General features: G+C 41.6%; 1 protein-coding gene and 1 pseudogene across 3 annotated transcripts; one reads left to right on the top strand and one right to left on the bottom strand.

The window, feature by feature from the left end:
* Nucleotides 1–3,035: 3,035 nt before the first annotated feature.
* On the top strand, nucleotides 3,036–3,349 carry LOC148093466 (cytochrome c oxidase subunit 6C pseudogene; annotated as a pseudogene).
* Nucleotides 3,350–8,445: 5,096 nt separating this feature from the next.
* On the bottom strand, nucleotides 8,446–26,721 carry MARVELD2 (MARVEL domain containing 2). Of its 3 annotated transcripts, none has more exons than XM_087815405.1 (7): nucleotides 26,684–26,721; nucleotides 21,674–22,837; nucleotides 19,596–19,631; nucleotides 12,571–12,716; nucleotides 12,154–12,325; nucleotides 11,088–11,138; nucleotides 8,446–10,271 (listed from the first exon to the last, which is right to left on the bottom strand). In XM_087815405.1, exons 2-7 carry the CDS (start codon nucleotides 22,820–22,822, stop codon nucleotides 10,149–10,151), a joined length of 1,677 nt encoding a protein of 558 aa, XP_087671531.1. In that variant the 5' UTR covers nucleotides 22,823–22,837; nucleotides 26,684–26,721; the 3' UTR covers nucleotides 8,446–10,148. The 3 variants fall into 3 exon arrangements, with proteins under 3 accessions (XP_087671531.1, XP_087671530.1, XP_087671532.1); XM_087815404.1 differs by lacking the exon at nucleotides 26,684–26,721 and adding an exon at nucleotides 26,511–26,592; XM_087815406.1 differs by lacking the exons at nucleotides 19,596–19,631; nucleotides 26,684–26,721 and adding an exon at nucleotides 26,511–26,592.
* Nucleotides 26,722–27,005: the final 284 nt, after the last annotated feature.

Raw genomic sequence — 27,005 nt, 5'->3', positions numbered from 1 at the left:
ATGAGGATGTTTATTTATCTCTCATATTGAGCAAGATGATTTCAATGCTAAAATAATAGTTGGTGTGTTATTCAAATAATAATAATTAACCAAACCAACCAACCAACACGAGTTTGTTGAGTATTAGAAATGCGTTCCACTCGGCTGAAGGATGTGGAAGATACAGATGATGTAAAGACTTGGCTTCTGCCCTCCTGCAGCTTACAGTCTAGCCAGGGAATGGAAAATAGATTTGGCCTTAAGCCCTGGCCAGGTAGCTCATTTGGTTAGAGCACTGTCCTGATATGCCAAGGTTTCGGGGTTTGATCCCCGGTTGGGGCATATACAAGAAGCAACCAATGAATGCATAAATATGTGGAACAACAAATCGATGTTTCTCTCTCTCTCTCTTTCTCATCAATAAATAAAAATTAAAAAAAGAAATAGACTTGGGCTGCCAATTGTTCTATAACGTGAGAGAGTTGGATGACATCTTTAACTCTCTGACTCCAGCATTCTATACATATCTATGCAGCCAGGAGAGTAATGAATTTCGGCCTCTGCAGCTCTGACTATAAATGGTGCAGTAGAAGAAGGGTGAAGATGTGGAGGGTGAGGAGTTAAATAAACTGGGCATTCAGTGGGGAGGCATCCAGGCCAGAAGAGCTTCCATGCAAATCCTCTTAAGACAAATGCCTCATAGGTAGAAGTGAGCACTGCTTGTGTAGGAAACCTGAGGACCTACCTCTGGGCCCGTTGCCTCAGTTGTAAAATGGGGAGAGAACAGCATTCAAGTCACAGGGTTGACGTTGGCCGGGCTTCCTCTCGGGCTGCTCACCTGCTTCTCACGCTGACCCAGGAGGCCGACCTGGGTGGGCTACGTCCTCAGGCTCCTTGCCTTTGCCTTCTGGTTGGGCTCAGCCAACGGGAGGCACCAGCAGGACATGGAAAGAGGAGGAGGAGGGGGCTGGAACGTTTTTCCCTGGGTCTCTTTCTTGGGTATCCCATGGGCTAGACATAAACACAAATTCCTGGCCCCCGCTCCAGATTGGTGAGAAAATACCAGGCAGGGAATTAAGAATTTAAATTGATAACAGCGTCAAACTCATGGACATGGACAACAATGTGGTGATTGCTGGGGGGAGGGGAGGCGGGGGTCATGGAAGAGGGCATGGGGGGAAATGGTGATGGATGGAGACTTCACTTGGGATGGTGAACACACAATACAGTGGACAGATGATGCTGTGGAACTGTGCACCTGAAACCTGTATAATTTTGTTGACCAGTGTCACCCCAATAAATTCAATAAAAAGGAAAAAACATAAGAGCATCCCAGGTGATTCCGATAACCAGGCCAACCACTTCAAAGGCCCGAGCTGAGAGAGAGAACTGATGGAGTCATGGCTTCTACTCTGGGACTTTAGAATTAAAGGCAGTGGGCTTCAGGGAAAGGGCAAGAAAAATAATCCTTTTCTGACTTATATGACCATTGCTTTGTTTTGCTTGTTTGGAGGCTTTATATAAGTGGTATTGTCTAGTATCTACCCTTGTCTGGCTTTTTTCCAATATTATGTCACATTTCGTAGGTAGAAGTGATTCATTCTTTCTTATTGCTCTGTAGCATTGTATGACTACACCACAAAGTAGGAAAGGGCTGGTGTCTTTCCCACATTACTAATAAACAGCATTTCCCTCACCTGTCACATATCTGTCAGCCTCCCATCCTAGCACAAGCAAAAATAATCCACTGGCATAAATACGTTAGACTAAAAGCATATTTTATAAATAAATTGTGAATGTTTGCTGTGATACTGTGTGGTAAGATACAGTTCTAAGTGTTTTACATGTCTTAGCTCACTTAACCTTCACAAAAACCTTAGGAGGGAGAGATATTATTATTCCCATTGTACAATAAGGAACCTAAGGCACAAAGAGGTGAAGTAACTTGCTTAAGGTTACACAGCTAGTAAGTGGCATTGTCGGGATGTGGACCCAGGCAGTCTGGTTCTAAAACCAGTACTCTCAACCACTCTACTACCCAGCTTCTCACAAAGTTCACGGGCATATGGCACACCAATGACTTCTATGAAAGAAAAAAACATGGCTAAGTCTCATGAGTAGTGTAAGCAAAGCATCTGCTTTGCATGTGAAGAGGAATGACTATAGTCCAATCATCAGTACCCATTTCTCATCATGAATAGAAGAAAATTCAAGGAGTAACCTGTAGGGAAAGAGTGATGCTATAAAAGTGACTCATGAAGAATTATTGACATATGGCATGTTGACATCAGACACCTACAATAACATTCTTGCCGTATGTAATCTCTCCACATTAATCTCCCCTTAGAAATCCCAAGGGTTTCTAAGAAAACCCTGGATATCACCACTGATTATATGAAAAGCAGCAGACCATTTCCACCACCCTGCTGCATCTGGGTGGCTGAATCACGTGGCAGGCGCCTTCCAAATACTTGTTAGGGTGGTTCTGCATAGCTTTGTCCCACGGTTTCACTCCGGTTTGCCCTTCGGCAATAACAATCCCCAGAGTACCCTGGACTATTAACAATGTTGGCAGGCTTCTGGATCACAAACAAGATTTAAACAGGGCAGGGCTGCTGCTTTTCACACATTACCACCAGTATTTTTCTCCCGGTCACACACCCTCCAGTCTTCTGCCCTATACCCAAAGAGACTTCACAGGCATGAATACAATGTTAGAATAAAAGTATTTGAACAGGTATAAACAATCTTCAAGTTCATTCTTTTGTAGACTTTCTGTTTTGGGACTGTTCATAGAGGGAAAAGGGAAGAAAATGGTTATAATCTGCCATCTTAGATGGGGGGTTTGGTTCAAAGTCATAAAACACACACAATCTTGGGTTTCAAATGAGTCATTAAACCAACAGTTGTAAGACTGTGGAGTTGTCCTAGTCATAACTTTGTAATTATTTTCCAAAGACCACTAGCAGAGTAGGCAGTTCTTAATTTATGAAAGAATTGTGTTTCTAAATTTACATTGTTTTAAACTGGGAACATACTTTCCTTAACACATACCTATGATTGTTAAAAAATTGAGGTATTACAGGAGCGTCGTCCGTTTCTCCATCAGGAAGAACGTTGGTGTTGAGGGGAATATAACTACTGTGTCTTGCGGTGCTTTGACAAAATCTCAGATGCAGGGCCTTCTGGCCAAGCATCCAGGATTTCATGCTGTTGGAGCCATCATTGTATCCCTGGGGGTTGCAGCTTTCTATAAGTTTCCTCTGGCTGAACCAAGAAAGTGGTATCTACAGATTTCTACAGAAATGATGATTCCATGAAAGATTTCCAGGAGATGAGGAAGGCTGGCATCTTTCAGAGTGTAAAGTGATCTTGGAATGTAATGAATTTCTTTGGGTTGAATTTCATGGAAGGTTGTCGTTGACCTGTGCTCCGGAACTATGAAACATGAATATCTGAGCTAAGGAATAGTTTCTCTTGATAAATAAACGATTAAGAAACACTGTGAAAAATTTTGAAGCATTACCTATGTACAGTAAAAGGCACTAATTCTAAGTGTTCGGCTTGATGAATATACCCAGGTAATCCACCAGATCAAGATAAAGCACACAGAGGATCCCTCATGCCCCTTCCTAGCCAATAAGCATCTCTCAAAGATAACCTCTGTTCAGAATTCTACCACCAGAGATTAGATTTTTTTTTTAAAAAAAGAATAGTTCATTGCTTTTTAGAGAGAGAGTAAAGGAGAAGAGAGAAACATTGATGTGAGAGCAAAACATCAACTGACTGCCTCCTGCACGCCCCCTACTGGGGATCAAGCCCATAACCCGGGCATGTGCCCTGACTGGGAATCCAACCAGCAACCTTTTGGCGCATGGGATGACACCCAACCAACTGAGCCACAACAGCCAGAGCCAGAGATTAGATTTTTAAAACAATTTATCTTTGTTGTTTAAAGTATTACAGATGTACCCCCCTCATTGACCCCCTCCTCCCCTTCCCACCTCCTCCCACCCTCTCTCTAGGCCTTCACCACACTATTGTCTGTATCCATGGAGATTAGAGTTTTAAAATAACTTTTTTACTGATACAGAACAGACATATTTAAGTGCATAAAATGAACTAATCTCAAGGGTAGAGTGAAATACAACATTTTCAGTGCATAGTTCCGCACAGTGCATAGAACATTTTCATACCCCAGAAGGCTACCTCATACCTCTTCCCTGTTAATAACTGGCTCTCCCAAAATAACTGCTATTCTTAGACCACCACCGCCACTTAATTTCATTTGTTTTGGGGCTTTATATAAATGAAACTATGCAGTATGTACTTCTGTTTGGCTTTTGTTCAACACTGTGTTAGGTTTTGTAACAGCAGTTCATCTTTTTTTCTTTCATTGCTCTGTAGTATTTATGACTTAACCACAATTTATTTTTCATTTCTACTATTCTACTGTTGATCAATATCTGGGTTATCGCTAATTTGGGGCTGTTATAAGTAAAGCTGCTAGGAACAATCTTGTACATGCCTTTTGGTAAACATTTGTACTCATTTCAGTGAGAGGTACAGGTGCATACAAGCACATAATAGGAAGATTTGACCTGATCTGGAAAGAACAGGAAATTATTGTATTGCATTGCTCTTGGGTAGTAATATTTTCTGAATCTCAAACCTAGAAACCAGGAACACATTTTCTATGTCTAGGACGTTAGTGGGGACCCTTCCTGTCTTTTTTCTTAGCTCTGGAAGCATTAAGGTTAAGGATATTCTGGCTTTGGCTGTCATTTGTATATCTGGCCTATTTATGACAGAACATGATAAATCCAATTTACACGATACACTCACAATTAGGACTACTACTATTCTGTAGGTGGTATTTGTCTTCTTTTTGGCTGTCAGCATACAAATCCCTTCATACTTTTGGGGAACTCCCCGAGTGATGAATCTGGCAAGTGACCTGGGTTCCATCAGCACACTTCTCACTGAGTCAATGGGATCTGAGTCATGAGGGCACCAGCATCATGGGGGGTAGGGCTGGTGGTGCAGAGGGCAGCAGGACAGCTGTTCCCACCAGATGGGACTGTAGGTGCAATTTTGGACACTGTCGCTGCTGCAAAGCCTCCAGCTCAGTGCTCCAGCCCGCCCAGCAATTCTGTAAGCTAGACAGTAGATGGTAACAAATTATTCTCCTTAAATCACACAGCTTAGGTTTCTGTGACTTATAAGAATCCTGACTGCTAAGTCCTCCTGGCAAAATTCTCTACAAAATGATTATAACTATTTATTGTTCTAATTGGTAACAAAAAAGTTTTTGTTTTGTGTAAAAAGAGCAACCCTGTATGCTACTTACAATTCTTACTGTCTTGGTAAATGCCTATTATGGGTCTAACATCTTGCAATAACTTCAGTTCCTCCAAAGCAAGTAAATGGTAGGGTTATCCATTAAACAAATTACAGGGCAAACAGAATTAAGTCTTTAACTACATACCTGGAGATAGAATGCACGATAAGCTCCTTACATCTGGGGACCTTTTCCCCCTCTTTATAAAGAAGAAAGTAAGGTGCCAAATCCATGTCCTGTTAACTGGAAAATGCTGCCCTGTTCCCAAGCCTTCTCCTCTCCTTCCTCCTTTCACATTGGCGTAGGCCTTGTGGCTTCCGTCATCAATCAGTTGAAATGGGCATGGAACGGAATGGAATTTGAATGTGTCAGTGCCATTGTAGCCAGTAGGCTGTGCCAGAATATACAGACCCTCAAAGAAGCCCTGGTTATCTAATAAATACTCATCAACAGCTCAAGTTATTAATAATGAACTGCACTTCAACTAATGAAATGTTCTTACTGATAACATGAGAACAAAGAATGTAGAACTAAACGTAAGGATTTTAATAGAGCTTTATGGTTTACAATAGGATTTCAGATGCTTTGATCCCATCTGCTCCTGGTTGCTCAGGGGGGTTAAGTGAGGTCACACGACTTGAACCTAGACCTAACTCCCATTCCTTGCTTTTTCCACCATATGATGTGAGCATCGACAGCTTTAAAATAACTAAGCTGCATTAAAATGAAATAGAAAACATAAACTCTAAATTCAGAAAAATCACGATTGAGTTTTATTATTTCTTAATTAAAACACAACATAGTATATAACTTAAAAATATTTTGTTAATACTAAAACTCTTCTTTATATAACAAGCTTGTATAAATACAGGGTGGGGTAAAAGTAGGTTGGTTTACAGTTGTGAGTACTCGAAACAGTGTTTTTTGTTAATCCTCAGCTGAGGATTTTTTTCCATTGATTTCTTTAGAGAGTAGAAAGGATAGAGAAACATCGATGTGAGAGAGACACATCTATCATTTGGCTCCGGCACGTGCCCCTACTGGGGCTGGGGCCGGGGATCTAGGCTGCGACGGAGTTATGTGCTCTAACCACTGAGCCAAACCGGCTAAGGCCATAGTTTATTCCTGCATTATTTTCCACATGAACAACTGTAAATCTACTTTTGCCCCACCCTGTACATACCTAAGATGAGAATGAAGGATATGTTCCAAAATATTAATAATGACTACCTCGGGGGGGGGGGGAGAATTATGAGCAATTTTATTTGTATTTGGAAAAGTGTAAGTTTATCTTCCAATTTCTAAATTTTCTACAATAAATGCATTACCTATATACTTTCTGAAAAAGCCTTTTGTCATTGTTATTATTAAATAATCCTGTTAATATTCTACCTTTAAAGTAGTCAACTCATTATCTAACTCAATGGAAAGCATAGTTGAATATCCAGCCACCACTATGGAGCAAGCCCCTTCCTGTTATTTTATGTACTTATTGTATTTAATTTTCACAACACTTTCATCAGGCAGTATTACATCCTCAGATAAGGAAGCGGAGGCTTGGAGAGGTTCGTTTGTCAGGTCATACAGTAAGAGATGGAGTGTTGGTTGTGGTTCTCCTGCTGCACTGACCCATCCTTCCTACCTTTCACTACCCCAGATTCTTTCAGGAGGGTCCCCCTATCACTCAATGGCACAGCTTCTCCGATGCTCTCCTTTAAAAACCCATTGAAAAACCCAGTATTAGAGTAGGCAATTTTTAAATGATTATATTTATCATAAAAAGACTGAAAGGATACGCTCCCAACAGTATATATCATCAGGGAGTGGAACTGATAGTGGTGGGACTTTTATTTTGTAAGCTCTTATAGTCATTTGTTTTTGAATTTTTTCCACAATAGTTTTTTTTTTTTTAAATAAATGAGTCACAAAAACTTACATATTTTTCCTATCTTGTTTATCTTTTGAACGTGGGTGCATCTCGATGTTCCTTACACAACCCTTTCTAGAAATGCACATAACAATGCGTACTGCATCACCAACCCTGTCTTCTCACTCGGATCCCGTTAGACAGTGACCCCAAGGGCTCCATCCGTCCGCTGACTACTGTGTCTTCAGTGCTACACCACCTGCTCAATGAAAGCATGCGGCGCGTAACTGGCAAACGGATGAGTGAATAAGCGAACATACACTTTTCTCTTTCCGAGTTTTAGACATCCTGACATATTCTCATATTAACTTTCAAGTTGGAATATATGTCAAAGTCAGGTGGAGGGAAAAAACGTACAGAGAATTACCTTTGCTTCCGAATCTCACGCCTCGCCAAAGGTGGCTGTGATGGGTTGAATTGTGCGTTCCACACCCGAAAGCTATGTTTAAGTCCTAACCTCTGGTACCTCAGAATGTCATGTCATTTGGAAACAGGGACTTTGCAGGTGTAATTAAGATGAGGTCATCCCACTGAAAGTGAGTCACTAACCCAGTATAACTGGTGTCCTCATAAGACAGCTATGTGAAAACAGGATTTGGGTGATACATATGCAAGCCAAGGGACACCAAAGATTGACAGGAAGCCACTAGAAGCTAGGAAGGATTTCTCACAGGTTTCAGGGGGAGCTTGGCCCTGTTGACATCTTTTTTTTTTTTTTAAATATTTTTATTGATTTTCAGAGAGGAAGGGAGAGGGAGAAAGAGAAACATCGATGTCAGAGGGGAACATCTATTTTCTCCTGCATGCTCCCTACTGGGTACTGAGACCACCGTCTGGGCATGTGCCCTGACCAGGAATCGAACCAGCAACCTTTTGGTACAGGGACAACGCCCAAGCAACTGAGCCACACCAGCCAGGGCCCTGCTGACCCCTTGATTTCAGATTTCTAGCCTGCAAAACTGAGAGACAATAAACTTGTTTTAAGCCACTCAGATTGTGGTATTTTGTCATGGCAGCCTGTGGAAACCAACACAGGGGCCTTGACTTTCAATTCTTACAAGTAATGGGGGAGGAGGAAACAGCCACTTGAATGTCATGGCCTAGAAGTGTTCAATGATTTTCTAGTTTACTTTATGATAATGGAAAATATTTTCAAGAACACGCCCAGTCAACACAGGAATGCTAGAAAAGCAAAACGACAGGTAACAAATTTTAATATGCCTAGGTATTGACATAAACATTTAAAAAATCCATGTTACAACATTGGTTTTCAAAAATTAACATTTACAATTGTAGTAAAATAAAGTTCTGCAAAGTTAAATTTCCTTAATGCTTTCTTTCAATATTAATCTAACTATAGTCTACCAAAATGGTATTATTTCATCTTTGTTTCTGTTTTTAAAGCACTGGTGCTCTTAAGTGACATGTTAGCATGGGGCCCCAATACATAAAATAGAAAATGAAGCTGTTTTAGTTGGGGGTGTGGCTTTCAGAGGGGACCTCACATTTTCCTAGGTGTGACCTCTTAAGACTCTTAGGGCCCTAAGCATAGTCTGAGAACCAGGGTATTAAGATATTAACAATAAACATGACATAAGATTTCATTGACAAAGAAGAACTAGGAGTTTCATTCAGTTATCAACACTTTTCAACCCTCTGCTTTACCATGTCTCTCTGTAGTTTCACTTTAGGAAATTCTCTGAACATCAGTTGTTGGAACAGCAGCTATGTTACACAGAGACTGTATCTCTGCACCTGGGAGATCATGTTGAACAGGGTTCAATAACAAGGAATTTAAAAAAAACTTTTTAAGGCGGTTCATTGTCCATACTAATAAAAATAAAACATGTCTCATGAGTAAAGCCCCAAAGCCAAGATAATTCTTGGGAAGATGACTCATCCCAATAAATGAAAGGGGGACTCTAAGTAAATGTAATATCCTGGGGCCTGAGGATAAACATTCAAACAGCAGAAAAAAGGCAACAACATTCACACAGTGCTTCCGGGTGATGTGACGTATACCGGACGGCTGGGCTGCGAAGATGTGCACAGTGATGCTGATTAAAGATGGGAAGGCTGTGTCGGACCCCACTGGGCACAGAGCCATGTGGAGGCATCTGCTTAAGGCTACATGTGGTAACAGCACAAAGGACAAGGTCATGAGACACATGGCCTTTAGGTTAGCTGGCTGGGCTCGCTCGTTAAGGACGGACCTTTCCTCGCGACTTATTCTAGATAGTTTATTCATTTCACAAGCACTTCTATAGATTTCACAAATACTAATGCAGTGTTTATAATGTGCCAGACTCTGTTCTAAGTACTTCACAAACACTAACTCATTTAATCCTTGTAACCACCCTATGAGGTAGGCACTATAATTAGCCCCGTTGTACACACGAGGAAATAGGCATAGAGAGATTTAAGCAACTTGCCTAAGATCATCAGGCTTGAAAATGTTGATCTTGGATTCAAACCCTTCAAGGGAAAAAATGACACCTTTGGCTAGGAAGAGAAATTTGTCTTAGAAAATCTTAGGAACTGGCCTGAGTAAAAACAGAGAAAACTGATCTTCTAAGGCACCAGAATCGGGACATTCTCAGCACCAGAACTGATACTCTACTTGCTCTCACACCCCAGGACAGATCTCTAAATCGCTTTTAATTTCAACAAGATAAACACAAACTGTACACGGATGGATACAGGATGTCTTCCATTGTTAGTAAATTTGAAATTTTTCTGAAATGTTTGATGTGAAAGTAGATTGTTTTAACATCGCAGACCAACTAAACCAACTAGAAGCTGATTCAGGAAGCACCTGCTTCTTGAATATTGCAGAGACTAACATAAAAAAAGACAGTAAATAAATATTGTTTGATATAAAAAAGTGGTTTCAAATAAGGTTTAAGAATAACCTTGTACATCCCAATTCATCACTTTATCATATTCTTGAATTCTTTGCTTTATGTGAGAAAGTTTATTCTTTAGATAATCACAGCGTTCTTTTTTTTCCAGAAACGTAGGATCCTGGAAAAGAAACACAGTTGTTATGTCAGCCTCTGCTTCCTCAGCAGAGAACACAGAAACACACATTATCACCCAGAAATGACCCTTCAGAGCAGACTTTCCCGCAGATTTCAAAATCTGCCTAGTAAGCCCTCCACAGGTTTTTATAATTTATTTTTCAGAATAGTTTTAGATTCACAGTAAAGTTGAGAAGTACAAAGAGCTGAGGTGCCTATAACTTTAGTAGTTTAAAGTACATACAAAGTAAATAATAAGTACAGAAACGTTTACCGAAAGCTCTTTTTGGCCTCTACTGATTTGTGCAATTACGTTAAAGATGGAGTTAGAAACATGTAAAGTAACGTAATCTTTTGGAAGGAAATGTGGGTGATGAGGTCTGTGTCAGTGCTCGTTTCCCTGGGTGGCTAAATCAGGACAGAGCAAATGTCATCAGAACAGAGCTGGGAGGAAAAGGTGTCCAGCAGGCACCCCTGGTTCCCTAACAAGTAGAATCTTAAGAAATACAGAAAAAGCCCCGGTCGGTGTGGCTCAGTTGCTGGCGTGTTGTCCTGTGCACCGAAAGGTTGCCAGTTGGATTCCCGGTCAGGGCACATACCCAGGTTGAGGGTTCGATCCCCAGTTGGGGTGCATACGAGAGGAAGCTGATGGATGTTTCTCTCTCTCTCTCTCTCTCTCCCCTTCTCCCTTCCCATCTCTTTAAAAAATCAATAAACAAATACAAAAAAAGAACCACTTTAGCTAAAAGAATCTAAAGTCAGTTGTCTCCACTGTACCTGGGTAAGAATATACTTTGAAGAAGAAAATAGTTTTACTAACCTTCTTTTTCCTCTTAAATTCTTCATGGATTCTTGAAATTCTCTCATGTTCCTAAAAATAGCATATTGTATACTTGAATTAAAACACTTGCATTTACTCACATCATATCTCAAGAACGTCTCAAAGTACAGTGGGAATTAGAACAGAAAACAATTTTTACTTAAGACTATAATGACAATATTCACACACAAAACTCCAATTCACTGGACAACGTTTGCGGACTTACTGTGTGCCAGGCCCTGGGATTAAGGGGTGAACAGAGAGAAAGGCCCTGCCTGCATGAAACCAGAACTGAGTGCCAGTGCCACGGCTTGCCAGCTGTGTGACCTGGAGCAAGCTCATTACCCTCCTGCAGACTCAGTTTCCTTACTGGTAAAATGGGAACACTAACCATAAGCACCTCACAGGGTTGAGAAGCTGCACCTATTTGAAATGACGCTTGTAAAGTGCCTGGCACATAATGATCACATCAGCTCTCATCAAGCAGCATTTTCACCCCCACTGGAAAGTTCTTTTTCATGTTATTAGGTATTGGGATTAAGAGGTTGATATTATTCAACTTTTGAAAATAGCTAATATAATGTTACTTCTAACTTTACTCTAAGTTTTATAACAAATATGAAATTTATACTTTACTTAAATAAGAAAATAAAATACTGTTTAATAATTGAAGGCTGGAGACATTAAATTATATAATTTGAATTGTAACCTTGACTAGTCACCTTGACGACCTCAAGTGACTTTCCTAGACACAGACAGCAGACCCACATGGTTACGGCCTCTCTACATTTCGAAAGAGGTCAGGTTGCCCGGCCAGGCGTGGCTCAGCGGTTGAGCATCGACCTAGGATCCAGGCGATCGGGGTTCGATTCCCAGTTAGGGCACATGCCCGGGTTGTGGGCTCCATCAATGACTCTCTCATCATTGATGTTTCTCTCTCTCTCTCTCCCCGTCTCCTTTCCTCTCTGTGAAATTAATAAAGACATATTTAAAAAAAAAAAAAGAAAGAGGTCAGGTTTCATCCCGTCTTCGCCATGGGTGTTCCCAGGCAGCTGCGGACACTGACCTGCTGGGTTCCCGAATGATGCGGCAGCCTGCTCATCACTGCGTCCAGCTCATCGAACTTCCTCAGGACGGCCTGGACCTCGGCGGAGAGCTCTTTGTACTCTGAAAACTGGTCCTGGAACACAGCCTTGTAGCGCTCTCGCTCCTCATCCGTCCGAATCACAGGGTACTTTCTGGGGGGAAATTAACCAGAGCTATAACCTGTTCACTAAAACAAGCTCAACACCAAATCAGCTTAGCTATTCCTGACTGTCCACACTGTGTGCTTCAACTCAATACACTACCTCGCAGGTAACAAACGACTATTCACATGTAAATGATTTAAACAGAGAGGATTAACTTGGAGACAAACAGGAAAATGAAAAGCCCAATGGAAACCCTCAATTCCATCCTGAAGAAGGATTTATAAGATACTCACGCCACATAGTCAGGCAACATGATAGGCTTAGGAATGTGGCCTGAGGGGATGTGTCCACTCAGTACTTCAGGTTTCATTTTTGTTGCTCTCAATTCTTTGAAATGAACTTCTGGGTCTCTCTTCCTGTCCCCACTGGCTGCTTCACACTATAGTTGGGAAGAAAAAGATTTGTTTACAACCAGAGGCAGAAAAAACACACCAGAGTTTATTCTTAGAAGAAAATGGAGGGAGGGGCAAGAAGGAGAAAAGTAGAAACAGCAATTAACACATCACTTCGGAATTACACGTTTTATATTCACAAAGTTGTTCTGTTCTGTAACAGCTGAAGGGACACGCTGGGATACGGGAGAGCACATAAACAGGCAGAACACCCTCCGCCCCAATCGCATGCATGTCAAAGATGGACGATGAATGGTGAATGTGGGGGTGTTGAGTACTGTACTTATTTAGGATTTATATCCCAACTAATTGTAAAAGAATAAAAAATGTAGTTCAAAAGAAGAAATTCAGGGAACAGAAATGGAACATGTCTACTTAAGTGGAATGAGAAAAAAATGACACCAGAACCTGGGATGGATCAGTTATAAGCAGCCACTGAGGAGGCCAGAGACGCAAACGAGTTGTGTTGTTTTCATTATCTGAAAGGACCGGAAAGAATCCAGAGTGGAGGTGGTGGATGTCTTTAACTTACCCATGTGGCCCTAACCTGCGATTCCCTGAAGAGGCAACGATCCTGGAAGTGGTGGTTTTAAGTCACCTGGGATTCTACACTGGAGAGCTCCTAGAGGCCTTTTTAGTAAGAAATGGTACATTCAAAAGAGATGAAATGGCACAGAGAGGAAGTGTGGAGACAGGTCTTAAGAGCTAAAATAGCCTAGAGAAGGGCAGGAGTGGAAGGACCAGCAAACCAGCCCTAGACTGGGGGCAGGCTAAGACAGATGTAGTTTTGGGGCTGGGAAAAGAGTGCCCAGAACACCAACCAAGTTGGTGAGGCCGGTGGATGCCAGGAAAGGGGTCTTCATTTTACACATAAAGGAGCCAGGTTCAGAGAGGTTTAATACATTCTCCAAGGTCCCACAGCTGTGAACTGCAAAGGCCACAATTAAAACCCTGAACTTTCTGGCTCACTGATACTTTTAATGAGTAACATGAGGAAACTGGTGTATTTAACTGTATATTGTTCAATCCTCAAGTTCCCTTAAGTTCTGGTAGCATGCTAGAAATGAGTTTTGGCTGGGCAGGGTGGGCAATGCCATACTGCTGGAGGAAGTGAGCTTGAGCTGAGCACAGTGATTTCTCCTCAGGGCAGTCAGCTCCCCTCCACTGCCCCCAGGGACCCTTGGCTCATGCTTGTTAAACTCAACTGAGAGTGGCTTGGGAGGGCCCCTCCTTCATTGGAAACAAATATAAAATAAGATTTTAAAACCATGCCAGGCAGCTTTTAAAATCCTTTGTTTCCTGACTTTCTATCTCTGAGGCTGACTCTGAGGTTTGGTCTAACATTAGCTCATTCTAAAAACCACTAGCTCTTAACTCACCAAAGCCCGCAGCCCAGATCAGATGATCAGACTCTAGGCTGCTAACCAGCCCCAGGGGAGGGTTATAAAAAGGAGAAGCTGCAGCCGAGGTGCTAAGTGAAGAGGAACCAGATCAGCTCTGAGCAGAAAGGCACCCAAAGCAGCAAGAGTGCAAATCAGGAGCAGAGAAACCCGAGGAAAACCACTCTGTTCTCCACTGGCGAGGATGTCATCTCTTCATCCTCATGAGTGCTTGTATGTTTAATCTTGACACTGAATCATGGGATAAAACATCAGGGGGAACCGCTTGGGCTTAAGTAAATGGATGTCTATTGTGTGGCATTCCTTTTTCAGCTCCCAACTATTTAACAATCCATTTCACATATGCTGGCTGAGGCGGCGGCTATGGACACAGCCGACCCTATAGATCTCGAGAGCAGGCGCGGGCTGCCAGCTCAGATTCCCTTGTCTAAGTCATGAATTCTGCCCAGGTCCTCACATCTGGCACGGTAGTTTGGAGGAGGTTTGGGTTTTTTCCTTACTTATCCATCTCTATTTCCAAGATCTACCTTTTAATATAAAGACGAAGTTTTAAGAAGCCAGAATACTTCCACAAAGACTGTTTCGTCTGCTTTAATTTTTTCGTTTTGTTTTTATGCTCAATGTTTTCTTCCACTCTTTTAGGGTGAACCTCCCTGATCACCAGTTCAGAAAATCCTATTGGGGGAAAACGTCCAAAACTAGACAGGAGACGAAGGATCAAACAGTTTCAAGCTTTTGTGGGGACGCCGGCTCCAGCCCTGGGTCAGACCACTCTCCGAGCAGTGTTCCTGGTTATAAACACAAACCCCCAGACACAACCGTTCTCTGCTTCTAGCATAAACTAGTTTTGTCAGCAAATATCAGAAAAGCTTTACTGTGAGGCAAGAAAAAGTAATTAAGCAACGGGATAAGTAACGCTTTAGATATAATTACTAAGCCTTTCAAATTAAAAAGAGGCTGAATGAATATCCTGTGAAGTTAGAAACGGAGAGCTAGATATGTGTTTCAGTGCCCATCTGCCCAATTCCCGATTCTCTGTCCCTCTGAGAGTATAATGTAATGATGCAAAAGCCCTCGATCCCAAACCCCTACCATTACTTTTGATGCCCAAGTTAGATTTTGGCTTTTCTAGCTTGGGAAAGAAATCTGCTCAGCACTTAGGGATTTATTAGAAGTTGTTTCTGTGTCTATTTGATCTTACTTTATGTCTGTATATTATTTATTTTAAAAATGATCTTATTTGCTTTTTATAAATTGTATCTGTTAAAATACCAAAGAAGGAATAACCTAGTAGGTAGTTCTAAACAAGTGACAGAAAACTGAAGTTCAGAGATGGTAAGTAATATCCTTAGGGTCACAGAGCTAGTAAGTAGCTGACCGTGTACTCCAATTCAGATTTGCCTGATCCCAAAGTTTATTTTCTCTTCATCACACTGCACTGCCTCTCCTAGGGCAGTTTATCAGTTCTTCCCTGCTAAGGACCAGGAAGGACGCAGGTGGAAATCAGACCCAATCAGAAGCTGGAGGTCCAACCTTTTCTATTAAGGTTTCTCATTGGTAAGTCCAATAGAGATTCCTCAGTTAAGTCATGAGATTCCCTCAGAGAGGTCTGTCTGTAAAATACATCTAAATAAGTTGATTCACAGTGATCCATCTCCCAAGAAAAGTTGCCTTGGAAAGGATGTACTAGATTGATAGGATTTTAAAAGGAGTCCCAGGAATGGGGGTTCCACCTCTGCTAAGGTTACTCCAGACTATTCCAGGACATCTCAGGATCTGAATCCTAAAACACACCCTATATATGCTGGGCACCAACCTTCTAGGGTGGCCTGAAAGGGTACCCTGAACTCCCTGGCAGATCTTTCTAATCCTGTCCCACATGTTTTGAAATCTGCTTCAGCCATATTTTTACCAATGATGCTGACCACTCCATTGTTTGGGGCACCTTCCTCCAATTTGGACAAGCCTTTTACTCTTCTGCACTTAATTTCATTGGGTAAATCCCACTACCTCCAAGAGACTGACCAGGAAGCCCATAAATTCCACCTTGGCCAAGAATGACCACCACTGCCACATCACTGGCACAGCTCAGTGAGACAGTCCTGTTCAGCCTGGTGCTGAGCAGTCAGGATCTGCAGAGTGCACACCACCTTTAACCCCTTCCCTTGAGTACCCGAGGATGTTCTGAAACATAATTCCCAATGTTAGTTACTCTGACTTGCTAACTCTGATATCAGATTTTGACATCACCTATTAACAAGAGAGTTAGCTCTTAGAAAGTGAATTTCTTCATATGTCAGTTTCTAGGCCCCCTTTTCCATTATAAACAGTCCTTCTAATCCTGGTCCATCTTCTAAACCAAAGTCCCTTTAAATTTGACATCTTCCATTCAGCAAACATTGTTTTAGGACTCTTACAGGGCTGTGCTTCATTCCCAGCCAGAGTGGTATTTATGACTTTCCTAGTCAGTCCGTCCAAGGGTGTAGGGCTTACCAGTGGTTAAGGCAATACTGGCAACCTTGAATGAGAGTATTGGCAATGATCTGCCAAAGCCACCCTCATGATGACTCCCAGCTGGTCAAACTCTCTTATGTTCTCTGGACTAACACTGGAAGGCAGCCCACAGGGTTAGCTAGGGAAGTTGCACTTAAATGGCAAACAAAGGCCCAGTGTTATTAATATTTAAACATCAGCCTCATATTGCTCATCTTAATGTTTGAAATGAGTATTCATTAATTTAATTTTTAAAAAACTTTTAAAAATGTGAACAGATAATATGTATACATGATATATAGTTTAAAAGGTCCAAAAAGGCACATAATGAAAAGTCTCCTTTTACCCCCCCCGCCCCCCCGTTAGCCAGGTGCCCTCCTAAGGCAACTATTATTATCCTCACTTTCAGGTATATCTGATATGCATATTTTAGACAGCATAAAAGTGAGCGTCCATTTAGTTCATTCTGACTGCTAGTTACACTGAGTTAGAAGAAGTCTAATTGAAACGTATGTCCTGACAGCAATACATCTTGAATAAATGAACACAAATCTAACTAAAACACAAGGGAAGTTAAAACAAAGTACAAAACAAACAAAAAGACACACACACACACACACACACACACACACACATGAAGTGCAGTAGTATCTCTCTAATTCTCTGAACAATGTTTAAAGTGTACACGTTCGTAGCCCTAGGTCCACACTGCCTTATGGAGAAACTCTTCAATACCAGTCTCCTGTGTTCCATGCCTGGTCAGTCAGAACTGGTCAGATAGCTCTTGATTTCTAAAGATTTCTAATCCCAGGAAAGCTGTTGAGCCTTGCCAGCTGCAATTCAGAGGACTCCACATACATGTCAGGAATAACTTAATGCAACTGACTCTTTAAAAAACGTTGCTAGTTACTAATCCCCAAAGATGACCAATTAACAAAACTGAATTTGAGACATTGTCATCCATAAACTGACCTTCCCAGGAGATGTCAGAGAAACACAAATCTCTAAGCGAATTATTTAATTTTATAGCTCCTGATGTTTGTGACCTCTCTCACCCCTCCCTCATACACATACACACACAATCACATTCTACTAATCTTTTGTCTGTGTTTTTATTTTTCACTAGGTTTGTAAGCCCCTGGAAAATGGAGATGATACTCTGTAGTATTCATATCCCTGGTCCACAGCCTAACAGGCATGTGTTTGTTCAATGAATTAATTAGTGATGATACTGAAGTATTAATCACAATCCCTTGGGCACACTGTTCGCCCACTTCATAAATCCCTTTATTTCACCACGAACAAAATATTTTTGGCAGTATTTTTCTCACTGTATCATATCAGGAAAATATTTTCAAATAGTATTTGTGTGTTATAGAGAATTTTAAAAAAACCCAAAAAAGGTATTTTCAAAATGTATGCATTTAACAAAGGGCTTGTACAAATTAGCAACCCAATAAAAAAAACTAGACAGGTTATGACAGTTAATAGAGCAGGAAATGCAAACATGACATGAAAAGTGCTCCACCTCACTCCTGAGAAGAGAAATGCAAATTACAACTACCTAAGATACTGTTTTTCACCTGTCAGACTGATACATGTCAACAAATTTCCTAACACACTTTGTTGGTCAGGGGGTGAGGAAGCCTATCATACTGCTGGGAGTAGAAATTGGTAAAATTTCTATGGGGCAATCTGACAATCAAAATATATGAAAGGAAGTATGCACAAGTATATTTTTATATGTATAAGGTTATTCATTATAGCATTGTTTTTAATAGTAAAAGATAGGAAACAACCTAAATGTTCATTCATGGTTAAATAAACTATAGTATATCCATACAGTGTGATACTATGGAGCTGTGAAAAGAGAATGGAGAAATTCTTTATGTGCTAATAAGGAAACATCTTAGAAATGTATTGTTTGCCCTGGCTGGGTAGCACAGTTGGTTAGAGAGTTGTTCCAATACGCCAAGGTTGCAGGTTCGATCCCTGGTCAGGGCACATACAAGAAGGAACCAGTGAATGCATAAATAAGTGGAAAACAAACTGATGCTTTCTCTCTCTCCCCGCCTCTCTTTCACTCTCTCTCTCTTTAAAAGCAATCAAAAAAATTTTTTAAAAAGAAATGTATTATTAAGTGGAAAAAATAAGGAATATAACAGTGTATATGGTATGCTACCATTGAGTAAAAGGGGGAGGAGAGCAAATATATACATAACACATTTCTGAAAGGAAACCAAGACACTAATAACACTGGTTACCTCTGAGCAGGAGAACTGGAAAACCAGATATAGGATTGAGAGAGGACTTTGTATTAGAGCTCCTTTTGAACTTTGAACCAAGTGAATATACTCCCTTTTCAAAGAAAGAAACTAATCAATGAGTTGGATTCTCAATTTTTTGCTTAGAAATAATACCTGATATCTTAAAAAAGTACTTTTCAATGAGGTAGAACTATGATTAAAATAATTTATAATATATTTGTAATAATTATAACGGCACCTCACTTAATCATCTCAGCAATCATGTGAGGTAGAAATTATTATTCTGATCTTACAGATGATGAAATCAAGGCATTAGAAGGTTAAATACTTGCTTACCACCACACAGTAAGTGGTGGAACAGAGATTTCTTTCCTGACACAACAAAATTTGGCATCTGAAAGAACTTTAAAGAGACTGCAGAAAGTTTGGGGAAATTACCTTCATTTTTAAAAGATTAAAAATTTAAACATACAAGGAGAATCAACAGTTCATTTGCATACGTTTTCATCTAATAAAATTAAAAGAAGTTATCAATAACCTTATATAATTGATCCTTTTCGTATTAGAAAAAACCTGAGCCCTCTTATGACCTCAATGTAACAGATACACTTTTACAGAAAGATGATCTACCGTGTATATTTATACACAAGAGAGAAAAGTATTTAACAAATCTAGAGATAAAATATAATGTGAACTTTTTTCTTACCATGTTCCTTTTCGATGGAAACGACGGCTCACTTATCTGGACCAAAAAGAGTTAAAATGAATTTTCAAAGGCATGTGAAGTTGCTTTGCAAATATTTTCACCCATTTGCATTTATAGCCCAACCTCAATTATACTGGTTGATTCTCTACTTTTCAGATGCTCCTCCTCCTTTTTTGGCCACATTTCAATGGGCCAGTGGACAACCAGAGGAGATGAGATAACTGTAATTCCCTGTCAATCAGGACCAAAGAGCAGAGTTGGAAATATGAAGATGGTAGAGACTCTTAGATAAGTTGCTTCGAATCACCTAGACATTTTCTTTATTCTCCCATTACTTTGCACAATTAAGGGATTTGAGACAGTTATACTATAAAGCTAATAGAAAAAAGCCACAGGCCATTACATTTTCTGCCTTTTAGGAAGTTATAGCTACACACAACCTCCAATACGAGAGGTGATTCAAGTCCAATTACAAATTTTGAAAAGCCTGACAGAAACAAGTTTTTGTTGACAAAGGGGAAAGAATGAAAGTATTATGCTGATAATTACAGATACTATTAATGTAGAATTTTGAAATGACATTAAGAACTCTGTTGTTATTAAATTTATCTAAAATTATGAGGCTGTGTGTGTGTTTCACTATCTAGATTTCAAACTGATTGAAATGCAAAGTTCTTTATTTTGTATATACAGATGTAAATTTTAAAATATGCTTAACATTGCAAGATAAACTTTTAGAAAAAACTTAAATCTATGTTGAGTTCTTTAAGATTAATATATTTTGTGACAAAAGAGTATGGACCACACTGAAACATGCTGAGGTTCTCCATATAACATAAGGTACTTAGTCAAGTTTTTTGTTGTTATGCATAAGATTCCGGCAAAAGAGTAAAAACAAAATATATATGTAAATGAATAAGTAAATAGGTTATTGAGTCAATAAGGACAGGATTTAATTTTTATCTATAGTTTTGCCCAATACACAGGGGCTGGCAAAAGTAGATTTACAGTTGTGAGTACATGAAAGTTTATTCTTTTATTATTTATTAATTACTGTATTATTTATTTGTATTAGAACTGTAAACCTACTTTTGTGTACCCCTGTACACCATGTGAAATTATACAGTATCTAGGAGATCTCTGGAAAAGTGAGAAAAGAAATATGCATAATATAATTAACTTAAAATTAAGAAAAAAGTTAAAATAATACGACATTTTCAGTGTCATAGAAAATTCTACTACACTCCTCCTTAGAAGAAAGCAAAACATTAACTTATTTCAGGGTATAATGAAGCTAGTAGAACATACACTTAATATTTTTGCTACTGTTGAAATAAAATTATTTTAAATAAGGCTTCGATAGTCTTATCCTCTAGGTATTATTAATTCTCCTCCTCCTTTGTACATTTAACTAGTTAAATCCCCAAAATGAAATCAAGTACATGGTTCCCATTCTCATTTTGGAACGCTCATCTCCCTAAAATGACGATGAAACATCAAAATGCCTGGGTAAGTTTTCACAGAGTATGTTTATTGCAAGTCAGCTTCTCAATACTTAAAAAAAAATCATACGTGGTTCATCATGTTTTTACGTGACTTTATGTAACTCACTGGAAGAAACTGGGAATCATCATAATATTTACATGAGCACTTTTCTCCTCTAACTGAAAACTTGTGTTTTTTATTGTCTTACCATACCAAAGAGTCAAGATTGTTCTCAAACCTCCTTTAATGATAAGACATTTTATTTACTGAGTATGTTATTATTTTTCTTTGCAGGAATTCAGTATCTATGTTTTCCCCTTAAGCAGCAGAAAGACGTAATAATGCAGCCAACAAACTCTGTACTACATTACACACCTGGTGTCTACTTGCAATGCTATACAGCAGTGACACTCTAGAGTGGGTTACCCCAGTCCTAGTGTGCCAGATACTGAGCTAGGACTTTTGAACTCAGATTAAAAAAAAAAAAAAAGGCTTCTATAAAATATTTGTTTTGAGAGCTATATATATTTAACAAGGGAGTAAATAACATAAAAAAAAAAAAAGAACAAATGAAAGATTGTGAAGTTCCTTACCTCTTGTTGTTCCATGTATTCCCTATGTCTCCGAGCTGCCTCATGCCTCCATAACTTTAGGCAAACCAAAGCACTAATGAGATAAACAATCATGGTGACAAACAGGAAGACCATCGCTGCTATCTGTCCTCCTTCCACCCGGCAGAACATTGCATTCACTGGTGTATTAAATAATGGATAGTAGCAGAGTCCACCTCGGTTGATATCGTTCACATAGACTATGGCTGCAGCCATATACAGAATAAACAAGGCAACATTAATTCCAAATTCAGTTAGGGGCCACCAGTTAGAGTCCAAAAGAATGGTCTGATAATACATGGACATGCCAAGAACCAGAATAATAATGGTGGTTACCCAAGCTAATCCAGCAACCACGAGTATAAAAGGAGTTTTGGGGCCGCTGTAGTAATAGCCCCCATACATACTGCCCAGGCCACCAATGCCTCCCATGGCAGTGGGCGGGGAATATCCAAACATGTTATACCACTCACTGTCCTTGTGAATGTAAGCGGTGACACAAGCGAAGACGCCTGCCCCCAGCAGCAGCTCCACCACACCCAGAATCCTCAGCAGACCAGGCCACGACTTCATGTAGGAATACCTCAGGTTATACGCCTCCACCTTCTCACTGTACGTTAGAGCTGTTTGAGTGTGTCGGCCCAGAGATCCATAGGGATCCTGGGGAAGCATCGTTTCAGCCTCTTTCCGGGAATTGTAGGTTCCTTGTGACCCTCCGTAAGGATCTTTGTAGGAGTTGGGGGGTGAATGATGGTTTGGTCTCACTGGAGAGGCTGGAGGTGAGCACTCCACTCCATCGGAGATGTATCTGATGTCTGACCCCGGCTTATCCCATTCTGGGTCCCTTTTCTTCCCTCTGAAGAAGTTCTTCCAGGACTCAGGGACAAAGCGCCTAACAGGTTTGAGATCTGGTGCTATGGCCGGTTCCTCTGTGTCACTTGAGTAGAAGTCAGGGCCGAATGGTGGCTGTAATGGGAGAGGGGGTGGTGGCAAAGGATCAGCGCTCACAGCCAGCTCACTGTCACGAAGAGTCTGAAGGGTTTTTATGGTGCCATCTTCATAGGCCGAGTCCCTTGGGACCTCATCGTAGTGCCTGTCTCGATTTCTGAATCTTCCATCCTTTGACGACATTTGTGATTTCTACACCTGTGGCCAAGATTAAAGTTATCACTTATGTTTAGTTTTTTATTATTTCAACAATGCTGATTTATTCACTTAGTAGCAAGTGATCATATTTAGGAAACCAATATGATCATATCTACTACGATATATAAAATGATAAGATAAATATATCTATTTTAAGCATATGTAACAATTATGTTAGCCAGGGACATAGTCATCATTCTAAACAATTTTAAGGGCAATAAAAAATTTAAATCTTGGCTCTGAATTAAAACATTAATAAATCTAACTTATGTATGAGCTCTGTAAACAACAAAATCTAAACAAACTAAAATAAGACTAAATTTTAAACAAGAAAGGATTCTACCACATTCCAAGTAGAGTCCTTTCCTCAAAGAGCTAAATCAACATATTTAAGAGTTTGAGCATGTCAAAATTTGATCAGTCAGCACATACTCTTCATTTTCATTAACTCAAATCTGCTTTGGAATGAACGGCCCAGGAGAAGCAGTCTGTTAAACACAGGGAGTGAAGAGCCTCTTTCCTTCCTAAGTCAGGAAAGTCAGTTTAGGGGGATTGCTTCTCCCACTCTGAAATATTAACACTTGATACTAGATTTTGAAAACTGATTTCTCAGAGAAAAAATCACCAAAGGTAAAGATTCCCCAACAGTACAACACAGAGCAGCAGCAATGACCATGTATGTCACTCTTTTCAGAGCAATTATCAAAAGGCAATTGCTGTTGCCAAAGAGAAACTCAGAAGTTACCTTAAAGGGTATTCAATCCACCTAAAAAATAAGGCATAGAAAAAGCACTTTTTGCCCGGCCAGCATGGCTCAGTGGTTGAGCGTTGACCTATGAACCAGGAGGTCACAGTTTGATTTCCCGTCCGGGCACATGTCCCAATTTCGGGCTCCATCCCCAGTAGGGGGCATGCAGGAGACAGCTGATCAGTGACTCTCATCATTGATGTTTCTATCGCCCCTCTCCCTGAAATCAATAAAGATACATATATTTTTTTAAAAAAGCACTTTTACTAAACCTGTTGATTTTCTTCATGAAATCAACAACCTGGACACATATACAAAAAGAAGGAAAGCATTTGCTAATGTAACTACTTGGTTTACAGCACATGAATTTCTCCCTCAAATTGCTTATAAGTGTGTATTTACTTGAAAACTCAACTGGGCACATGGCATTGAACTTGGTACTATGAAGGTGGTATCAAAATTTAAAAGGATAATCCTACCTTATGATATTAAACAATTTAGAAATTCCTAAGGCTTGTTTTATTTTACTGTGTAAAATGCAGATTGATCATTCGACAAATATTTACTGAACGCCTGCTATGTACCAGGTGTATCAGTGCTGTGTACCATGCTGAAACTGGGTCAGTGAATGAAGCTGACTGAAATCTCTGCCTTCCAGTGGGGGTGACAGATGGCAGACAAGGAAGTGAAATAGATCGAATGCTAAGGAACAAAGTTAAGAAAGGGGATCAGGAGTGCACTGTGGGCAGGGTGTTACAATTTTAAGTAGAATGATCAAGGAAGTCTTCACAGGGAACACGAGATCTGAATATAGAAATAAAGGAGGCAAAGGAGGAAACCAGGCAGGTATTCCAGGGGAAAGCACTCCAGGTGGATGGAGCAGCTAGTGCCTTGAGAGGGTGCCTGGCATGTTGAACTATTAAGGCATGGGCAGTGTGGCAGCTGCAGAGTGAGCGAAGCAGTGAGTGGCAGAATTGAGGCCATCTGGATCATTAAGGCCTTGGAAACCATTGGAAACGATTTTGGCTTTTACTTGGGAGTGAGATGAGGAGCCACTGGAGGATTCCAAATAGAGGAGTGACATATCTAACTTGTTTTAATAGGATAACTCCAGTTGCTGTGCAGATAGCACACTCCAGGAGACAAGGGTGAAAACAGACTGGCTAGGAGGCCACTGAAATAACCCAGTGGGCCACGGTGGTAGCAATGGAGATAGCAAGAGGAGGTCAAGTTCTAGATACAGGGAATTAAACATTTTTTTTTTTTAAATATATCTTTATTGATTTCAGAGAAAGGAAAGGAGAGGGAGAGAGAGAGAGATAGAAACATCAATGATGAGAGAGTCATTGATCAAGCCCGCAACCTGGGCATGTGCCCTGACAGGGAATCAAACCCCGATCGCCTGGATCCCAGGTGGATGCTCAACAGCTGAGCCACGCCTGGCCAGGCAACTTTTTTAATTGAAATTTTCAAACATAATAAAAGTGGAAAGAATAGTATTATGAACTCTAATGTACCCATCAACTATCTTCAATGATTATCAACTTATGACCAATCTTGTTTCACCTATATCCCCAACCTCATTTCCTGTGGCAACACCTCACTTTGAAGCATATCCCAGATGTCAAATCATTTCAGTGGCCACATTTCTTCACCCCTTCAGTTTAGCCTTGGGGAGAAGCAGCCTGAGTTTGAAATCCATGTGGAGATGTCAGGTGTGCAGTCTATATACAGAAGGGCGTGTACAGCCAGTGACTAAAGAGAATCACCCAGGAAATGGGTGGAAATGGAGAAGTCGTCTAAATTTCAGGGGTCTTCTAGTGCGGCACTCCAATTTTAAAGAATTAACTGTGACAGTCCCAGCATGGTGCCCAATGCAAAGTAGGAGCTCTATAAATGGCAAAAATTATTTGGTTTCTTTGTTTTTTATCTTTATCTATCTAAAAGTTTAAATTCTAGAAAGACAAAGTACTACTACAGTTTTGAAATACATTTTCCTAAGAAGGGTAGGAGCAAAATCACAACAAATTCAAGTTTTACACAATACCCCTCAGTATCTACGCTACATATGCATTGAAAGGGTACCCCATTGCTTGATTTAGCTCACTGTAAAAAAAAAAAAAAAGTGTGCTTCACTTTAATGGATTTATCTTCACCTGTGAAAGGGACTTATTTGAGTTAGACCACCTTATTAATGTTTAAATAATAAACAAAAAGGATAAATCTGAAGAACTGTGAAACAGCAAAATATGCGATGTCAGAAGGGAACAGTCAGCTGAACGTGGGCACAACTTAGGACACGGGGTGTCGCAGAGCCCGCTTAGATCCGGCACGCGGGCCCGAGGCGGTCTCCGTTTCTTCAAGGCCGGCCCGTCGGCCCTCCCGGGGACACACCTCTGGCCAAGCCATCCAGGTGGGGGAAGCGCCCCCAGCAGTGTCCCAGGAGCAGAGCGTCGTCACCTCTACACAAACCACCGCTTCAGCGGGCTTCAGTTTTGCTGGGCCCAAGGAAGGGGCGGGTTTCGGATGTTTGGGGGCTTCCAGGAGGCTGAGAAGGCCCCGAGGTTTGACCCTCGCCCACGCGCGAGAGCCGTGGGCTCGGAACAGCTCCGCGCGGGCGTCTCCCGGGCGCGCCGCGGGCGCCGTCCCACCCCCGCCCCGACCCCGCGCCGGCTCGGCTCGTCCCGCGCGTGCTCCGCCTTCGCGTCTCTGAGTGGAAGTCCACTCGCGGTCTTCGGAGATTCCACCCCAAAGGGGCCGAAACGCAGCCGGCTCGGCCACGCCCCACGCCCGGTAACCGGGATCCCCGCCCGGAAGGGCGGCGGGGACGCAGCCAGGGTCCGGCCGCGCACCTGTGCCCCCTGAATGAGACCAGGCTGGACGCGGGCCGCCCTGACCCGGGGCCCGGCCCCCCTCGCCCCTTACCGCCGGCGTCCGGCCTCGGCCGCAGGTTACGGTGGGCTGGGCGTCGGGCGCCGCGGCCCGGGAGGCTCCGAGGGACCGAGGACCCCTCTCCATCCGCGCACCTGCCCGGGAGGCGCCGGCCCCTCCCGGCCCGCGTTCCGGTCACGTGGGCCCCCCGCCAGGACCCCCCTCACCTGCACGGCGCCGGAAGAGCGCGCGCAGCCGGCGGCACCGAAACCGGGATCGGGCTCCGGGGCGGGGCCGAGCCAGGCCTGCCCCGCCCGCTTCGCCAGGACTCCCGCTGGGCAGGAGGGCGCAGGTGCCCGCCCCCCGCCCCTCCCCGCCCCGTCACCACCACCCCCTTCCCCGCACCCCACCAGGCTCCGCTCGAGACCTTGGGAAAGGTAGGTGGGGTGTGATTAACCCCTCCCGGGAGCTCTCGGAAGGCGGCCATTGTCTTCCCTAGTTTTTAAAAAAGTTTGACTCCGGATGAGGGAGATTGATATGTTAGGAAAT

This window comes from Miniopterus natalensis, chromosome 3 (assembly GCF_054644295.1).
Source record: "Miniopterus natalensis isolate mMinNat1 chromosome 3, mMinNat1.hap1, whole genome shotgun sequence".
Taxonomy (NCBI): domain Eukaryota; kingdom Metazoa; phylum Chordata; class Mammalia; order Chiroptera; family Miniopteridae; genus Miniopterus; species Miniopterus natalensis.
This window is presented reverse-complemented; position numbering and strand designations above follow the sequence as displayed.

Excerpts from the sequence above, each read along its gene's own strand:
- MARVELD2 (XM_087815405.1), bottom strand. The coding sequence starts at position 22,822 with ATGTCGTCAAAGGATGGAAGATTCAGAAATCGAGACAGGCACTACGAT. Across the intron at positions 19,632-21,673 it reads AATACATGGAACAACAAGAG|ATAAGTGAGCCGTCGTTTCC; the intron begins GTAAGGAACTTC and ends TTTTTGGTCCAG. Across the intron at positions 11,139-12,153 it reads ATCATTCGGGAACCCAGCAG|GAACATGAGAGAATTTCAAG; the intron begins GTCAGTGTCCGC and ends TGCTATTTTTAG.